Raw genomic sequence first — 16,206 nt, 5'->3', positions numbered from 1 at the left:
TAAGATGTGGGGGGTGGAGCTGGTTTAGCTCCTGAGCAGGGCCGTATGGCCCCGTCCAAAAGTTAAATGGCCCGCGGCCAGGAGCGGATCTTCCCTGCTTTAAAGGCAGAGAGAGCCACTTCTGGCCGCGCTGCAAATGCAACGCTGGCCCCAATCTAGCTGGCCCCAATCCAGCGGCAGGGAAGAGCCGCTCCTGGCTGCACTACAAAAGCAGCACTGGCCTGAATCTAACTCCAGAATGGGGCCACGTGGCCCCGTTCGGGATCCAGATCACGCCCCCCACATCTGATGTCAGACACGGGGCATGGCTAACCCCCGCATCTGATGTTGGACGTAGGGGGTGGGGTGAGTGGGGCCACCGCTGTGGCTGGACACGGGCTGCCGCTGGTCTGGCTCCACTACTGGATGGAAGAAAATATGGGTAGGATTCACTCAAAAGGAAAAAGGTAAAACATTGCACTTGGGAATCTTGCTGGAACATGAACATAACCTGCTTTGTTTTTCTACACTTGACATTGGGAGGTCTAGCCCTTATAGATAACAAATCCTATGGATCCCGTAGGAAAGGAGAAAGAAATGTGTCCCCCCACACATACCACTCATCATCATGACAGCCATTTTGCTAGTCCTGTGTATTCCTCTGAGAACATGCAGGAGGAAGTAATGGCTGCAGCTTCGTTTGCAGCAACGATTAAAAACATGTTTACAAGGAGTTCAGAGACAGACCAAAGAGTCTGTTTTCCAGACTTTGCAAAACAGAAAAGACTGTGGTTTGGGCCCCTTGAACTATTTCTCAGTAGGCTCACACGGCCTGTTTAGTTTGGAAAAGCCTTTCAGACTGGGCTTCTTACCTATTGCAGGGTTGTAACACTGCAGGGTTAATGCATTGTATTTGACAGCACACGAGCCAATGAGGTACAGCTTCCCAAGACACCCGGCAATGGCAAAGTTGCTGACATACTTCAGGGCAGGGCTGACAAAACACCAGCTGTCGTTATAAGGATCGTAGCACTCCACCTCCACAACGTCCACAGCGGTGCCTTTATAGAGATTTTTTTAAAGGATGTAAGTATAACAGAGGCTAGAGATACAAGCATATACACTCAGCAACATGGTTGTTTAAGTACCCCACAGGCCTATCAGCCTGATATCGACAGAGTGTGTTTATTTCAATCACGCTATTGAGGCTGGCTCTTTTTCTGAAGTTATAATAATCCACTGAGGCCTGAAATTGACCTGAGGGCACATGATGCTACATTGTTAAATGCCTAGGCTAGGATGAAGCTTGTATGGGAGCCCTGAGCAAGCTTCTCCAACACTTCTGACATGCAAACATTGCCTTTCACTTTAACTCTCATAGCTGCAGAGTCAACACTTCTTTTTCCCCCATACCCACCCCTTGGAGAGAAGGCCTCAGTGGAAGGTTGCCAACCCTCCAAGATAGGCCTGGAGGCTCTAAGAATCTGCCTCAATCTCCAGGAGGCTACTGAAAGCAAACATGGATATTTTAATGACTTGATATCTGAATATTGGGGGGAGGGGGAAAGGAATATTGAGGAGAAAAACCCTCCAGGCACACTTTCAGTCAGAGTTGACTCCTACCTCAGTAGGTCTGCAGCACCTTCAGCAGCCCTGCACAACCACCATACAGTGGAAGGGGGTTCGCTTGTTGTCAGCCTTCCCCGTTGCACCTAGGAGCTTGCTCTCTGCCCCACACATCTCCAGGCAACTCCAGCCACTTCCCACTTATGGAGTGGAAGAGTCACTTTTGAGAAGTGCCGGTGATTATAAATTTTGGTAAGTGGTGGGTGCATGCCCAGCCAAGTTACTCTCACAACCCTCTGCCTTCCCCGTGCCTGTACAGTGAGGTTCTTCTATATTACAGATCCCATTCCCTACCACCAATGGCATAGATCTCTCCATTGAGGACAGCACTGGCATGGTTCGTTCGGGGCTTCAGCATTGGAGCAATGGGCTTCCAGGCACCCTTCTTGAGGCAGAAACACCAGGACTGGGTTGTGGACCATGTGTCATTCTGTGAACCTCTGGATCCACCTGAAATGAAAAGTAGCCATCACTCACACATAGAGGGCTAATAATCATGTTTTTGTGTGAGATAAAACACTCCAGAGGGATCTCATCTCTCATCAACTTGCAAACCTTTCATAATTTTCAGAAATAGTGGTCAAAATATGTCGGGTGATATGCTTGAACTTTGTTCCTTTTTACCCTTTACATGCTCTGGATGTAGGGTTGCCACATTCAGCGGAGAGAATTCCTGGACACAAGTGTCAAAAGCGGGGCAGGGTATGCATGCAAATACTTTTTTTAAAAAAAACAGGGTTGGAAAGAGTGATCAACAGTGGCGCTTGGCAACTGTTTTCTGCGAAAGAGTGTGTCAACTCAATAAACCCTCGCTAACACTAGAGATGATCCAGAAATGAGCGGAAGTGGGTTACCAAATCATATAGAGAGAGCCAATCTTGCAAGTGGGCAGCACTGATGCGAGAGCAAGAGTAAAGAATATGGGGCTTTTACATATTGACACCTTGAGCTACAATACCTGGAGAGAAGCATCAGAAAGATGGATAAAATTCACTAAAGCAATCTTCTCACTCAAATTCCTGGACATTTTGTATCCAGAATGATACTTTTCTTACATCCTGGATAGGATGCCCAATTCCTGGACTGTCCAGACTATTCCTAGACATGTGGCAACCCTATCTAGGTGTTCTGTATCTGTAGGGCAGGTAAGCAATAGGGATGTGCAATTTGATTCACCCACGAATCAATTTGGGCCAAATTGGGAATGATCCGAAGATTCTACCCCAAATCGAATCACCCTGAAAACAAAGGGCCAGATTTGAGGTAGAACAGAATCACCCCCAATTTGACAGCACCGTTTTGAGGCCTGTTCTGATGGGGGGAAAGGCCTCAAAATGGTATTTCTTTCCAGGGAGATCTGGTCTACCAATTGGGATCAGTGGGTAGACCAGCCCTCCGAGGCGGGCTGACGCACTAAATCCAGAGCGGAGGGTTGCTCTACCTGCTGCTCCCAATTGGTAGACCAGCTCTCCCCGCCAAAATAGGAGAGTTGGTCTGCCTACTGGGATCGGCAGGTAGACCAATCCTCCACCCCAGATTTAGTGCTGGGGCAACGGGCCTCAAAATGGTGCTTCTTTTGGGAGAGAGCTGGTCTACCAATTGGGAGCAGCAGGCAGACCTGTCCTCTGAGGCAGGCAGATGCATGAAGTCCAGAGCAGAGGGCTGGTGTACCCGCTGATCCAAATTGGTAGACCAGCTCTCCTGGTTTTACAGGGAGAGCTGGTCTACCAATTGGGATCACCAGGTAGACCAACTCTCTGCTCTGGACTTAGCATGTCAGCCCACCTCAGAGGGCTAGTCTACCTGCTGATCCCAATTGGTAGACCAGTTCTCCCTAGAAAGAAGCACCATTTTGAGGCCAGTTTCCCCAGCAAAACGGGCCTCAAAATGGTGCCTGAATCGATTTGGGTCAAATTTGGGGTGATTAGTCGAGGCAGCTGGCCAAGCACACTCCCAGTAAGCAAAAATCATATGGACCCACCAGAATGTCTTAGTATGGGAAACACACAAAAGGTCCAGAGGTGCGGTATTTTCAAAGGTCCAACAGCAACCTTACCTGTGACATAAACATCATTATTGAGTGCAATCATAGAAAAGCCCCATTTATTGTAATCTGGAAAATCAGGCAGAGCAATCCATCTCTCTGAAATGGGAAAAACAACTGTATGAGAAACCCTCAAATATTTAAAACCAGTAAGTGCTCTATCAATCATCATCATCATCATCATCATTTTATTGTATTTGACTAAAAGCCATCACAAAGTAAGTGCTCTAATTTTCTGGAGATGCCTGTCTTGTGCAGTATGATAATGAAGGGTGTATTTGCATAGAAGCCTACCTTAATTCCTGTGATAGGAGAAGTGATGGATGTTGAGTACATGTTTTGGGGGAACTTAGTAATGTTTTTCTGGTATTTGCTCCCTAACTATGCCTGCCCATTTTAATTTACTGATCAGGAGTCAAGGACTACGTGTCACTTCATGTATCCATTGTGCAGTGTGGCTCTGAACTGTGGCAGAGGAAGGGGATGGGGCCATAGCTGAGTGGTAGAGAATCTGCTCTGCATACAGAAAGTCTATTTGCATTCAATCCATGGCATCTCCAGGCAGAGCTGAGAACGACTCCTGCCTAAAACTTTGACGCACCACTGCTCCAAGTCAGTGCAAACAGGACGGAGATAGATGGATCAAGAGTCCAACTCAGTACAGTGGTCCCTCGACTTACGAACTACTCGACATTAGTATTTTTCGAGTTACAAACGGCAGTTTTAGATCCGGTTTTAGATGGGGTTTCCTCGACTTACGAATTTTACATGCGGTTTCCTTGACTTGCCTGCTTGTTTACTGCCTGTTTATTCTTGAAAAGAAATGTTCCTGTGCAGTTTGCAAGCCTTACTGGGGGTCTGGGTCTTTTTTCTAGGCTCCGGAACGCATTAATCCGTTCCCAATGCATTCCTATGGGAAACCGCTTTTTGACTTATGAACTTTTCGACTTACAAATGTGCATTCGGAACAGATTAATTTCGTAAGTAGAGGGACCACTGTATAAGACAGCTTTCTATTAGGGATGTGCAAAACGTTTTGAATACAAAACGTTTTGTACCCAAAACAGCCTGTTTCGGTGTTTTCTAGACAAAACAAAACACCCATTTTCCAGATCCAAAAGTTTTGTATACAAAACAAAATGTCCCTGTTTCAGCTACAAAACACTTTGTTGTTTCGGACCTCCATTTTGTGGTGATCTCTGAGTCAGTCTCCATTTTGTGTTTGACATCTCTTTGAATTTCCCACCCTTCCAGCCTTCTGATCAGTGACCTAAATTATGGGCTGACCTGCTGACAATTCCCTCCTTGTTCCCCATTAGCTCTTTTGCTTCTTCCCACTCTTTATTGACCCCACATTGGCCAGGGGAAGGGTTGCTAAGCCATGGGGTGCTGGGTTCTGCTGTTTCTGTGGTGTTCTGAGTGTAGATTCTCTGGTAGCATATGAGAGTGGATTCTTGTTTTTCACTGAAAATCTCATATGCTACCAGAGAATTTACAATGAACACCTCAGAAACAACAAAACCCAGTACCCCACAGGCTTGTGGGTATGGGGGTGGTTGGCACCCTATGTGCACTACACAACCCCTCGCTCTGGGCAACCCCAGTGCCCCCCAAGTGGAATTATGGGGCTGCTGAAGCTTCCATTATTCCCTGTGGAAGAAATCTTAAAGACACGTAAACTTCAACAAATCACAAAAGATCAGCCCTTTGCCCAATTCCTTTGAAATAATTCTGGAAGTTTCCTTGCCCCCATTGGGCACTACCACCCACCACACTCTGCTCTGGGTCATCCCTTTCCCCTTGATTTGAAGCAATACATTTGCTGGAATCCCCATTATTCCCTATGGGAAAATTCTTAAAGATGTGTAAACTTAAAAAAAAATCACAAAAAAATCACCCCTTTGCCTAATTCCTTTGAAATTTGGGTGGTAGCTTCCACCCATTGGACACTACCACCACCCACTCTTTTTGCCCTGGGACCCTTTTTAAAAATCCAAATTGATTCGGATTCGGAAAATTTGGCTACAGAACAAAACAGGGCTGATTCGGATTCAGAAAATTTGGGTACAAAACAAAATGGGAATGTTTCGATTCGGATACAAATCGAAACAAGAAAATTCCAAAATGCACACCCCTACTTTCTATGTTCCTAGAGGTCTAGAAGGCAGGGACCCAGCTAAGACAATGCCCATAGTCTTTGTTTACACACATAACTTGACCTTTGGCCCCAAGCCTACAGGTGCCAACCTTTTTATTATGCATGTGACATACATGATCCTTTCCAATGTAAAATCTAGTTAATGAGAGGGTGCACACAATAGTACATATTACAATCCTCCCCATACTTTGAAATAGTTTTGTCTGCTTGTTTGTTTATACAGCACTATCAGTGCATTTAGTGCCTTACAGAGTATCATGGGCAAACAGAAATGTCCCTGCTGCCAAGGAGCTTACACTCAACATCAGACAATGGGGCAAACTGTTGGGGGTTGTTAATTTTTACCCCCAGTAGGTAAAACAGAAGAACACTAGGGAAGGGAGCACACACTCCAGCTACAGAGTAGGTAGCAGAGGATGGTTTAGTTGTTGCAGCTGTTTAGAGAAAACACATGGAGATTCTTGTAGAACTAAATACTAAGTATTTATTGGGTAAGTACCCTTGGATAGGAAAGCCTAAACCAAATCCAAAGATATAGATAAAGTGATGAAAGTGGGAAAATTCAGTCACAGGTATTTTAAACTTGGTTGCCGTTGGGATTAAGGGGTAAAACCAAAGACCTCACAGAAAAAGGTAGCTTTTGATGTTAAAAAAGAGCAGTTGGAATCATGTACATGTTCAGAGAGGAAGATCTAGGCTTAAGGCTGAAAGTATCTAGGCTGAAAGTTTTTTAGACCTCTTGAATGCGTAAAATTTAATAAACAGATCTTACAAAATTGAGCAAACACATTTCAATGTCCAAACACTATTATCAATGTTCTATTTCAAGCAGATGGAAACACTTAAGGTTAAATACAGTAACTACAGCTGAAGTAACCAATCCAAGAACAGGAGAAAAGGAAGGAGGGGGAAATGAGTAGCTCTCCACAATGAACCCTTTATTTGCCCTTTACTGACCAATAAATTTCATTCCTCTCTCATTTCCAACTCAGCACTAATAGATTGATGCAAGTGTACAATATACATAGCCTCTTTAATCTTACGTTTCACAGCATTTCCTTCAACAGACAAAATAAACGCCTTTGTGCAACTCTTCCTTCACGTTTTTCTTTCATATAATTTGCCCAGGGTTTCAATCAATATTTATTATATTGCATATCTGCTAAATGTTCTTTGTACCTTTTAATAGGGGTCTCCCTGTTTCCCCAATATAAAACTCCTCATATTCCATACATACAAGCTTGTACACTATTCGCTTAACCTGGCACCAGCCCTCATCCTTCTCACACATCACACAATCCTTCATTTCACACTAACTATCATAAATTCTGGACTTAACCAGATACTGTTTTAAAGTCATAGATATTGTACAAATCATATTAGCATCCAGCCATGCAATTTTGGATAGAGGAGAGAAGACTGATGGGTGAAAGAGGAAGGCAAGAGAAAAGAGGTTTTCAGTAGCTGAAGCAGACGATATGTTCAGAATATGACCAGAACAGGGGCGTAACTATAATAGGGCAAGGGGAGACAGTTGTCTGGGGGCTCACTGCCTTGGGGGTCCCCCAAGGCATGTCACATGACTGACTCCCCCAGCTGCACACCCTCCTGGGCTTCTTTCAGTTGTATTCATCCTCCGAAATTAATGTGAATGTTAAGACCTGGAGCTACCAGAACAGCATGCCTTTCTCTAGTACCATTAAATGACTTGCATCACCCACAATTTACAAAACCTTTAAAAAAATAATTTAGGATGATGTTCTATTGTAGCACATAGGGTGTGTGTGTGTGTGTGTGTGTGTGTGTGTGTGTGTGTGTGTGTGCTTTTTGTTATTACTATTCAGCCTCATTTAAGATTTCTTTTGGCAACTGATTAAATGTAGGAAGCAAAGGAAAAAGAAGAATAAAAAAGCTAGGTCAGTGTGCCTGGTCATCTGAGTGACTGCTGTATGCTGTCAATGGATATAAAGAATGACGAAGAGGAAGGTCTGGCAGGAAAGAAAGATAATGCAGTCTTGGACATTTGAGATTTTGATGAAGCATCCAAGTGGATATCCCCCTGCTAATTGAGCAAAGAGGCCCTTTTAAAGTGGTGACTCTTATATTTAGCAGCGGGGAACTGTCCTTATTCAACCCCAGCACAGCATCTCTTCAGTGTTCCCTTTGTGTTTCTTCTTGGATTATGAGTCTCTTTGGAAAAGGGAATTGTCTTCTCATTTCTTTTGTATGTAAATCACTTTCAGAACTCCCCCCCCCAAAAAGGAGTATGTAAACATTACGTATGAATATGAATACTAAATCAAAGAGACAGGTAGAGCTGTAGGACAGGACAGAAGGAAAGAGCTAGGTGTCAGCTAGGTGTCAGCAGTGTATGGATGGTCCTGAAAAATGTGGGATTTAATGAGGTCACTTAGGAGAGAATGTAGAGAGAGAACAGAAGGGGCCAAGAATCAGAACCCCAAGATCAGACCCTGAAGCTCACCAGCTGTTATTGGACTACAACTGTAATCATCCCCAACCACAATTTATTTCAACGAATGAAGAGATGTATCATCTTGCCCAGATTATGCCCAAGATTCAGAAGCTCTCTCTTGTTTCCATCCCTTCCTCCAAAGCAGGGTTGTTGTTTTTCCACAGTGCAGTGTGTTTGCTGTTGACATCAGCCTGGGATGAATGCAGCTGCTCAGCAGTGACAAATGCCAAAGAAACATAGAGCATTACATCATCCTGAAACCCCCTTTGCCAGTGGCTGCATCATCTAGGTTAAAGTCCAAGCCATGATAGCTTCTGCCCATACTAGTGCTTGTTACACAAAGTAGGTTTGGATTATTTAGGATGTGTGGATATGGCAGCAAGTCTAAATGGTAAAGTTATAACCCCAAATAATATTGCTCCTGCTAACTGGACAAAAAAGGCACTTTTTAAAGTTGCAGCTTTCTTATATTTAGCAAGGAAAAGAGCAATTGTCCCTATTCAGCGCACCACAACTTCTCTCTGTTGTGTGTGTATGCGAGCGCTTGTATCTATGTATAAGTTGTAAGCAGTTTTGGGACAGCAAACCATTTTCTCATACTACTCAAAGCAAAACTGCTTTGAGAACCTTTTTGTTGAAAAGTGGTATATAAACATTTTATTAATAATACTAATATTTCATTCTCTTTCATTTCCTGTATGAGGAACATGGTAAGAGAAGATCAAACAATAAGGCAGTCAACACACTTAACATATTCATTAACAATACCACTGAATTTGGAGGGCAAGAGAGACTTTACTGATGATATCAGAGGAATTCGATCAAGGGAGAGAAAGTGAGGAGCCGTTAGGAGCAAACCAGTGAAACCTTCAACAGGATTGTACATATGTGGCCAGGGGTGGGGGCTGGCCCTCTCAAGGAGATGCCTCTCTGAATTTTCAGTTTCATTTAAAGAAAGTCTTTAGCCCTTTTTGCTCATGGAGAGGCACTAAAACAAAAGCAGGCAAATTTACTAAATGGTAAACCTAAGTCCACCTGTCAGTGTTCTGGCCAATGAACGTAAAGGAAGTCTGAGATCTAGTGAGTACTAAACCATTACATTCACATGCTATAGACTTCCAGTCAAAATGGCAATGGGTTTGGATATATCTTAGGAAACTCCTGCCTCATACCAAATTCCAGTGTCTTTTCCATAGCACTCTAGCACTACAAGTTCAAGGAACTTTAGGGGATAAGATCAATACCTCTTTTTCTTCAGCCCATTCCACATTGTCATGACAGTTAATGCAATGATAGTAACAATCAAGAGAAAGACTATTAATTGTTTTAAAATTAAATGTTATTTTGTCAAGTTTTGATCAATAACTTTAAACACATCAGGTTATCTGTATTTATATTCTGGTCATTCTGCAAAGATTGCCCGCCACATTTGGCCACCACACTACAAAGCCTGCCCTCTAGACAACTGTCCTCTATCTAGGTTGCCAATTTAACCCCATTTAAAATCAATGGAACTAATTTTAAAATAATCTTATTATGTTTACAAACAAAAACAACAACAACGCACAAAAACATTCATTCTTTTAATTCTCCCTCTTCTGTCTAAGGTGTTCAGGCCTTATCTTTTCTCTCTAGCACAATAAGTTCTAAACCCAGGGCCTTTCCCAGACAGCAGGATTTACCATGGAATTAAGAGAAGTGAAGTCCTGCAAGTTACGAGACATATCGGATATTCTGAATTTGCCCCCCCAAATGACACAAAATGACACAAAAAGTGGAATTTTTTACCCCAGACATAAATCAGGCAAAGCTCCAATGCACAATGAAAACCTCAGAGTGCTCCCCCAATACCTCAGGAGTGCTCCCCCAAAACCTCAGGAGTGCTCCCCCAATAGCTCACAGGGACTTTGATGTAAATCTGGACAATATGTGAATGCACACCTGCCCTTCTCATGGAGAAGGAAAGTAAAATCATCATATGGGAACAGCCCAAGCATTTTTCAAATACATTGTCAAGCAACCATCATTGGGGTAACTATCTGCCCTGCAAAGGATAGTTTATAACATACCTCTGAGACTCTGCTGCAGATTTTATTTCCCATTTCTCAAAATGCGACAGCATAACAATTGCCATCACACTGCAGTGCCCAGCACTGTGATTCTAGTTACTTCTGAATTTAATAATGTTCTGAGTTGGATGGAGCAGTTTTGGCTTTGTTGTGAGTGATGAGTGACCAGGCACTTACTTTTCTTTGTGTTATAAAATGCAAAGTTCCTGGAGATTGGTGGTGGCTGTGCATCTCCCTCATCTTCTTCATTCTCTTCCAGAGCTCTGCCTCCTACCACCACAAGCACCTCCTCAAGCTTTTGGGGAAGAGCTTTCAGTCTCTGCTGGACGAATGGCCTGTTCTCCACCTTAGAGAAAAGAACAAAGTCACAAAACCGAAAGACCAATAACTTTGCTCCTCTCTTTGGTCTTCTCCAATACTTTTAAAGTAACATATTGATCTTGTAGTAGAATTTAGTAAAGTAAAATTTCCACACTTTCATCTGGGATGCATCATTATGAATGCTAGATGGCAGAGAGTCCAGACTGCCCTAGTATGAGAATTACAATACACTGGCTTCCTCCCAATGGTAGCTGTATCTTACCACTGTCTTTAGACTAATTCAGATGCATGATTTGGGGTTATACTTATGCCATATTTAAAATATAAGGGCTAGAATTACACATTTAAAATGGTTTTCTCTGGTATTTTGATCAGCTACCTGAATTAAGGCTTTTGGCATGTAACACTTCTTTAATCCAGACCCAGCTATGTGAATCAGGGGCGTAGCTATAATTGAGCAGATGGAACCTGGACCCCCAGTCCCCCCAGCTCTACACTTCCCTATTTTCTTCATTATTTTCCTCATTCCGAAGGTCACAAGGGAGATGGGCAAACCCGGACCTCCCTCCTCTAGCTACACCCCTGATGTGAATTGTCTTCGAGAAGCATCTAAAATAATTCATGTACACCACGTTTCAATGGAATAGCCCTTCATGGCTGCCATTGCATATCACCAGCATCTCTTGCCCAGATGCTTTACTATTCAGCACTGTGGCATCTACTTTTTAAAAATATTTTAAATGTGTTTCCCTTCATTGTCCCTCAGGAAAGTCTCTGTTCTGCTGAGGCTGCTGCCTGTAGCAATGCTGCCGCTGGCAAGCCCAAGACACAGAACCAAGGGTAGGAGCTGGCTTCATTCTCTGTGACTCACATTGGATTCTATGGGAAAAACCAATTGAACTCCAATCTAGAACACAGTTGGTCATGGACAAAACTAGGGCTGAGCTGAAGTCTCTATCACCCATGTTCACTGCCTCATTCATTCACTGCCTCAGCAGAAATGGGGGAGTATTCAGTGGTTTTTCAAGGGTAGAGGCATGAAATTCCCCAGTAGTGGCATACTCCTCCCAGCAGCTGTTGCTGGACACCACCATTTTTCACCACCAGGGAAGCTGCTATTGCAATGGGATTTTTTAATTTAAATTTAATGTAATTTAATTTTGCAGGAGAAGGTAACGTTTATTTCTTTCCCTGAGGACCATGTTTCCTATCAAAATCCCCTCCAGTTTTGCTTATCCCGAACACCTTGGGCACAAAATTCTGCACTCTCTAGCCAAAGAATGTTGGCAACTAGTTGGGAGTTATGTATGTTTAGATGAATAGCAAGAACAACCATCACCACCTCTGAGAAAGGTTATTGAACAAGTCTCTTTTTTAGCCTTGGGACTGAAGCTGGAGCTAGATGAGGCTACTGTGGTATCTCCAAGCACTAACCGTACTGCGATGCCTGGTGATGATGGTCTTGCAAGCTTCCGATTCCTGAATCAGTGGTTCCGATGACAAAAGTTTCTGTAGATACTGATCTGGCAATGAGACCAGATGTACCAGGTCAAGGAGCTCCGGAAGGTGCATGGCTCTATCTGATTTTTCATACTTCACCCACCTGAGCACAGCCTCAACTAGGCTCTGCTCTTCTTGGACTTGGAGTAGGTTATTGGAGAGATAGGTAACCAGCCTTTCTTTGGATAGCTGAAGGAACTCCTCCTGTTGAGACACAAGCTCAAAATTCTCCTGCAGAAATGACCATGCCTTGGATGACACTTCTGGGCAACCATGCAATTCCCCAAACTCACAAATGCCCAAACAGTTGGTTGCATCCATCTGCTGTCTCAAATACCGACTACAGACTTTCTGAATGATGGGGAAATGCAATTGGTTAGAAGTCCGAATTAAGGCTTCCACATTCCCTTGGTTGATGGTCACCTTCCCTGTGTAAGCAAAGTCAATCAAAGATGCCATAACAGCAGGATCCACCTCTTTGATCTCTACGCGGGCTGAAAAGCTTTCCATGAAGTCACCAGCAAACATGGCATTAAAATAGTGACTGCAGAGGGCCAGGATACTACGATGGCAGGGGAATTCATGCCCCTCAACAATCAAGGTGACATCTGAGAGTTTGGGGTTGGAGCGCAGGGCCTGCAGTCCTTCCAGAATGGATTGAGGATGGGATGGAAGGCTAAAATCAAAGTCATCCACATTCCTCACCATTGTGTTGTTTTCTGGAAAGCTCCACTTATGTTGTGAGAAATGGTCTTGGATACCTTCAGTAGAAAACAAATGTCATCCAATCCTAGTCAGGAAGCAAAAGGAGAAGAATTAAACTCATGCTTTAGATAAGAAGAATATTCCCTCAACTAAGTCTTGAATTTAAAGTGAAATATTCAAAGAAACTACTTGAAAGAATGGAAGCTAATGAAACATATATGCTCTGTCAAGAAACAAATGAATACAGTCGGGGTCAAATGTGTATGTGTTCCCTGATCTTTACCCCTGTTCTCTTCAAGGAGAAAGGCAGCAGAATTGACAACAATCCCTCCTGATGTAAAAAACCCCTCTGGAGTTATTAGGATTTCAAATGTAACTCTATGCATTTACATGTCATAGAAGGAGGAACAGCTGCAGACCCTTACTGCAAAGTCCAATTAGAAACTCCGTCTTTTAAGATTTCCTTAAAGAGACCTACTCCAAAACTCCAAGAAGGATGGAGTCCTGACTGAACATAAAAAGCTCTGTATGTCATTAAGGAGCTTTATCTATAGTCTCAGCCCATCAGGTTTGTCTTTGTGTTTTAGGACTCTTAGATATCCCTGAAAAGTGCTAGAATCAATTGCATTGTGCAGAAAAATCATCAGCCTGGACATACAAGATGCAGCTAAGAAGTTCCCGTCCTCATCCAAATACCATCCTGCTTCCTTAGCCAAAAACTCTTCGGTCACACTTTGTATAACCAGGACAGTGTAATCTGGGTCCTAAATAAATTAGACAGCAACCTGTTTAAGTTATACAGCTTATTTTGCAGGGCTAAGCCCTGTCCCCAGACTATGGAAAATCCTTCTAAGTTCTCACTCAGGTTTCTGAAGTTTCACCAGCATTGCCTACCCTTTTCAAAGTATTTTCTTGTTTCTTTAATGAAAACTTAAATTCTGCACCTAATACCAAATTGTTCTGTGTTTTTCTGCACTTGTACAGAATTATGGATTGACACAGCCTCTCAGTGGTAGAGTACCTGCTTTGCATGTAGAAGGTCCCAGGCCCATCTCTCGGTAGAGACAGGAAAGACACCATCAGAAACCCTAGACAGGGTCCATGCCAGTCAGTGCTGACAATACTGAGCTAGACCGACCATTGATCTATGAAAAATATTCATTTTTTGAGCATTTCCTTGCAACCTCAAGAATTACATCCTTAAATGAGGTAGCACAAAACTCGGGGTTTGTGGCACAAAACTCTCTGGATGAGGTTTTGTGGGGATCCCCATGTGGTTAGGAGGGGATATGAAGAAAACATTCCTGTTTTGAGCATTCCTTGGAACCCCAATTTGAGATGTCCGTTAAAGCCTTACATGAGGTAGCAAAAAACTTGAGCTTTGTAGCGCAAAAAAGCACAAAACTTTGGTAAAGGTTTTGTGGGGACATGACAATTTCATTTGAGAGGGGGTTGGGAGGAAATGCAGCTGATCTGTCCATTGATAGAAGGCAATTTTTTATATGTTCAATGCCTGAGAATAAAACACTATGGAGTGTTGTTGCTCTTGGCCCTCTCTCTCAGTTGTCTTCCTTATTAGTGGGGGGGGGGCGATTCTAGTCCATAAGCATTCAAACTGGGAGCAGAATACCCCTGTTTTCCCCTTATCCTGTTTCATGTTTTACCAGGCCCTCACCTCTGACCCGAAAAGGCTTTGTCAGAGGGATAAAGGTAAAGGTAAAGTTGTGCTGTTGCGTTGGTGTCGACTCCTGGTGACCACAGAGCCAGGTGGTTTTCTTTGGTAGCATACAGGAGGGGTTTACCATTGTCATCTCCCATGCAGTATGAGATGATGCCTTTCAGCATCTTCCTATATAACTGCTGCCCAATATAGGTATTTCCTATAGTCTAGGAAACATACCAGTGGGGATTCGAACCAGCAACCTCTTACTCCCTGGGCAAGTTACTTCCCCGCTGCACCATTAGGTGGCTTATAAGAAGGATAAAAGGTAAAAAGTGTGCCGTCAAGTCAATTTCGACTCCTGGCACCCACAGAGCCCTGTGGTTTTCTTTTGGTAGAATACAGGAGGGGTTTGCCATTGCCTCCTCCCGCAGAGTATGAGATGATGCCTTTCAGCATCTTCCTATATTGCTGCTGCCCAGTATAGTACCAGTGGGGATTTGAACTGGCAACCTTCTGCTTGTTAGTCAAGCATTTTCCTGCTGTGCCATTAGGTAGCTTTTTAATAAGAAGGATATCTAGGCTATATTAAATAGCATAATGCCACCAGTTAAAAACGTTCCAGTGATAATGTTAGTGCTTATTTTTGTTTTGGTTAGTTGTCAATACATACTGATTCCCCCTCTCCATTATGTCCAGGAAGATTTCCTCCCAACAATCTCTTGCTTACTAGTGCTACATTGGCAGATCTTTCTGCCATTATACTCTAGAGAAGTTTAGTACTGAACTCCCTAGCAGACAAGGGCTTACAACTGTGGCTCCTACTTATGCTTCGGTAAGCTGTGTGCTGCACTTGACTAGATAGTTTCTTGCTGTCCCCCAAATCCAAGTTGGCTCTTTCCTCTCCCAACCCATGCTGTGCCCTCTGCCCTGCCAGAAATCACAGCCAGTAAGCTCAGCTCCCAGCAGCTCTTACCTTGTTAATTTCTTACATCCAGTCAGCCTTTTTGATCTAGAAGAATGCTTGAGGAACAGCTTGCCTTGACCCTGGGAGGAGGCAATTACCCCAAGATGGATTTTATTAGGCAGCTGTAGGTTGGAGACAACCAGCATGTGTACATATATATATTTAGACTGGAGCTTGCATCCAAGGATGGGGGAGGGCTAGGAAATGCTTTGACAGTTATTATCTCCAGGCCACCTGCTCTTAAAGCAACACACCAAGGAGCAGATAAGAAGAGAGTCTGGATGGAAAGAATGTGCCCATTGGAAGCAAAGAGCAGGTTCTTCAAGCTACATTTTGATGGAGGTCAAAAAGGCTGCGAGTCATTAAATCTCTCATTAATTTTTAGGTCAGCTTTCCACCAAAAGAAATCTTATCCTAAAATGCAGGGAGAATGTGTGCACTTGCAAGACAGCCCTGTGATCAAGACAAAGGCGAGGCATAAACCCTATTGGATTTCCTAAATGATGGCAGCCAGTTTCTAAATTATTTGTGCCATTATTTCCAAGAGCTTCCACCCACCGTGGGTAAAAGGTTGGAATTCAAACACCAATGTGGCACAAAGGGTGTGGGAGGTGAGTCATTTGTCTCTAGCCTGTTACACAAAAATATAATGGGCACTTAAATGATTTGCTATGCACTATGCAATGTGGAAAATTAAATACACA

At 43.4% G+C, this 16,206-nt stretch overlaps 1 protein-coding gene across 2 annotated transcripts in view; it reads right to left on the bottom strand.

Annotated features, from left to right (window-relative positions):
• Nucleotides 1–15,682, bottom strand: part of KLHL30 (kelch like family member 30) — a 30,136-nt gene extending 14,454 nt beyond the window's left edge. Inside the window, exons 1-6 of one of the 2 annotated variants that reach the window (XM_053311771.1) lie at nucleotides 15,512–15,682; nucleotides 12,105–12,960; nucleotides 10,527–10,695; nucleotides 3,662–3,748; nucleotides 1,900–2,055; nucleotides 852–1,040 (exon numbers count right to left, since the gene is read on the bottom strand). In XM_053311771.1, coding sequence (XP_053167746.1) covers nucleotides 852–1,040; nucleotides 1,900–2,055; nucleotides 3,662–3,748; nucleotides 10,527–10,695; nucleotides 12,105–12,878 — 1,375 coding nt within the window. In that variant the 5' untranslated portion in view covers nucleotides 12,879–12,960; nucleotides 15,512–15,682. The remainder of the gene's footprint in view (nucleotides 1–851; nucleotides 1,041–1,899; nucleotides 2,056–3,661; nucleotides 3,749–10,526; nucleotides 10,696–12,104; nucleotides 12,961–15,511) is intronic. The other variant, XM_053311770.1, reaches the window with a different exon arrangement.
• Nucleotides 15,683–16,206: the final 524 nt, after the last annotated feature.

The sequence above is a fragment of the Hemicordylus capensis genome, chromosome 3 (assembly GCF_027244095.1).
Source record: "Hemicordylus capensis ecotype Gifberg chromosome 3, rHemCap1.1.pri, whole genome shotgun sequence".
Lineage (NCBI taxonomy): Eukaryota > Metazoa > Chordata > Lepidosauria > Squamata > Cordylidae > Hemicordylus > Hemicordylus capensis.
The sequence above is the reverse complement of the archived record's forward strand: the minus strand, read 5'-3'. Positions and strand labels throughout refer to the sequence as shown.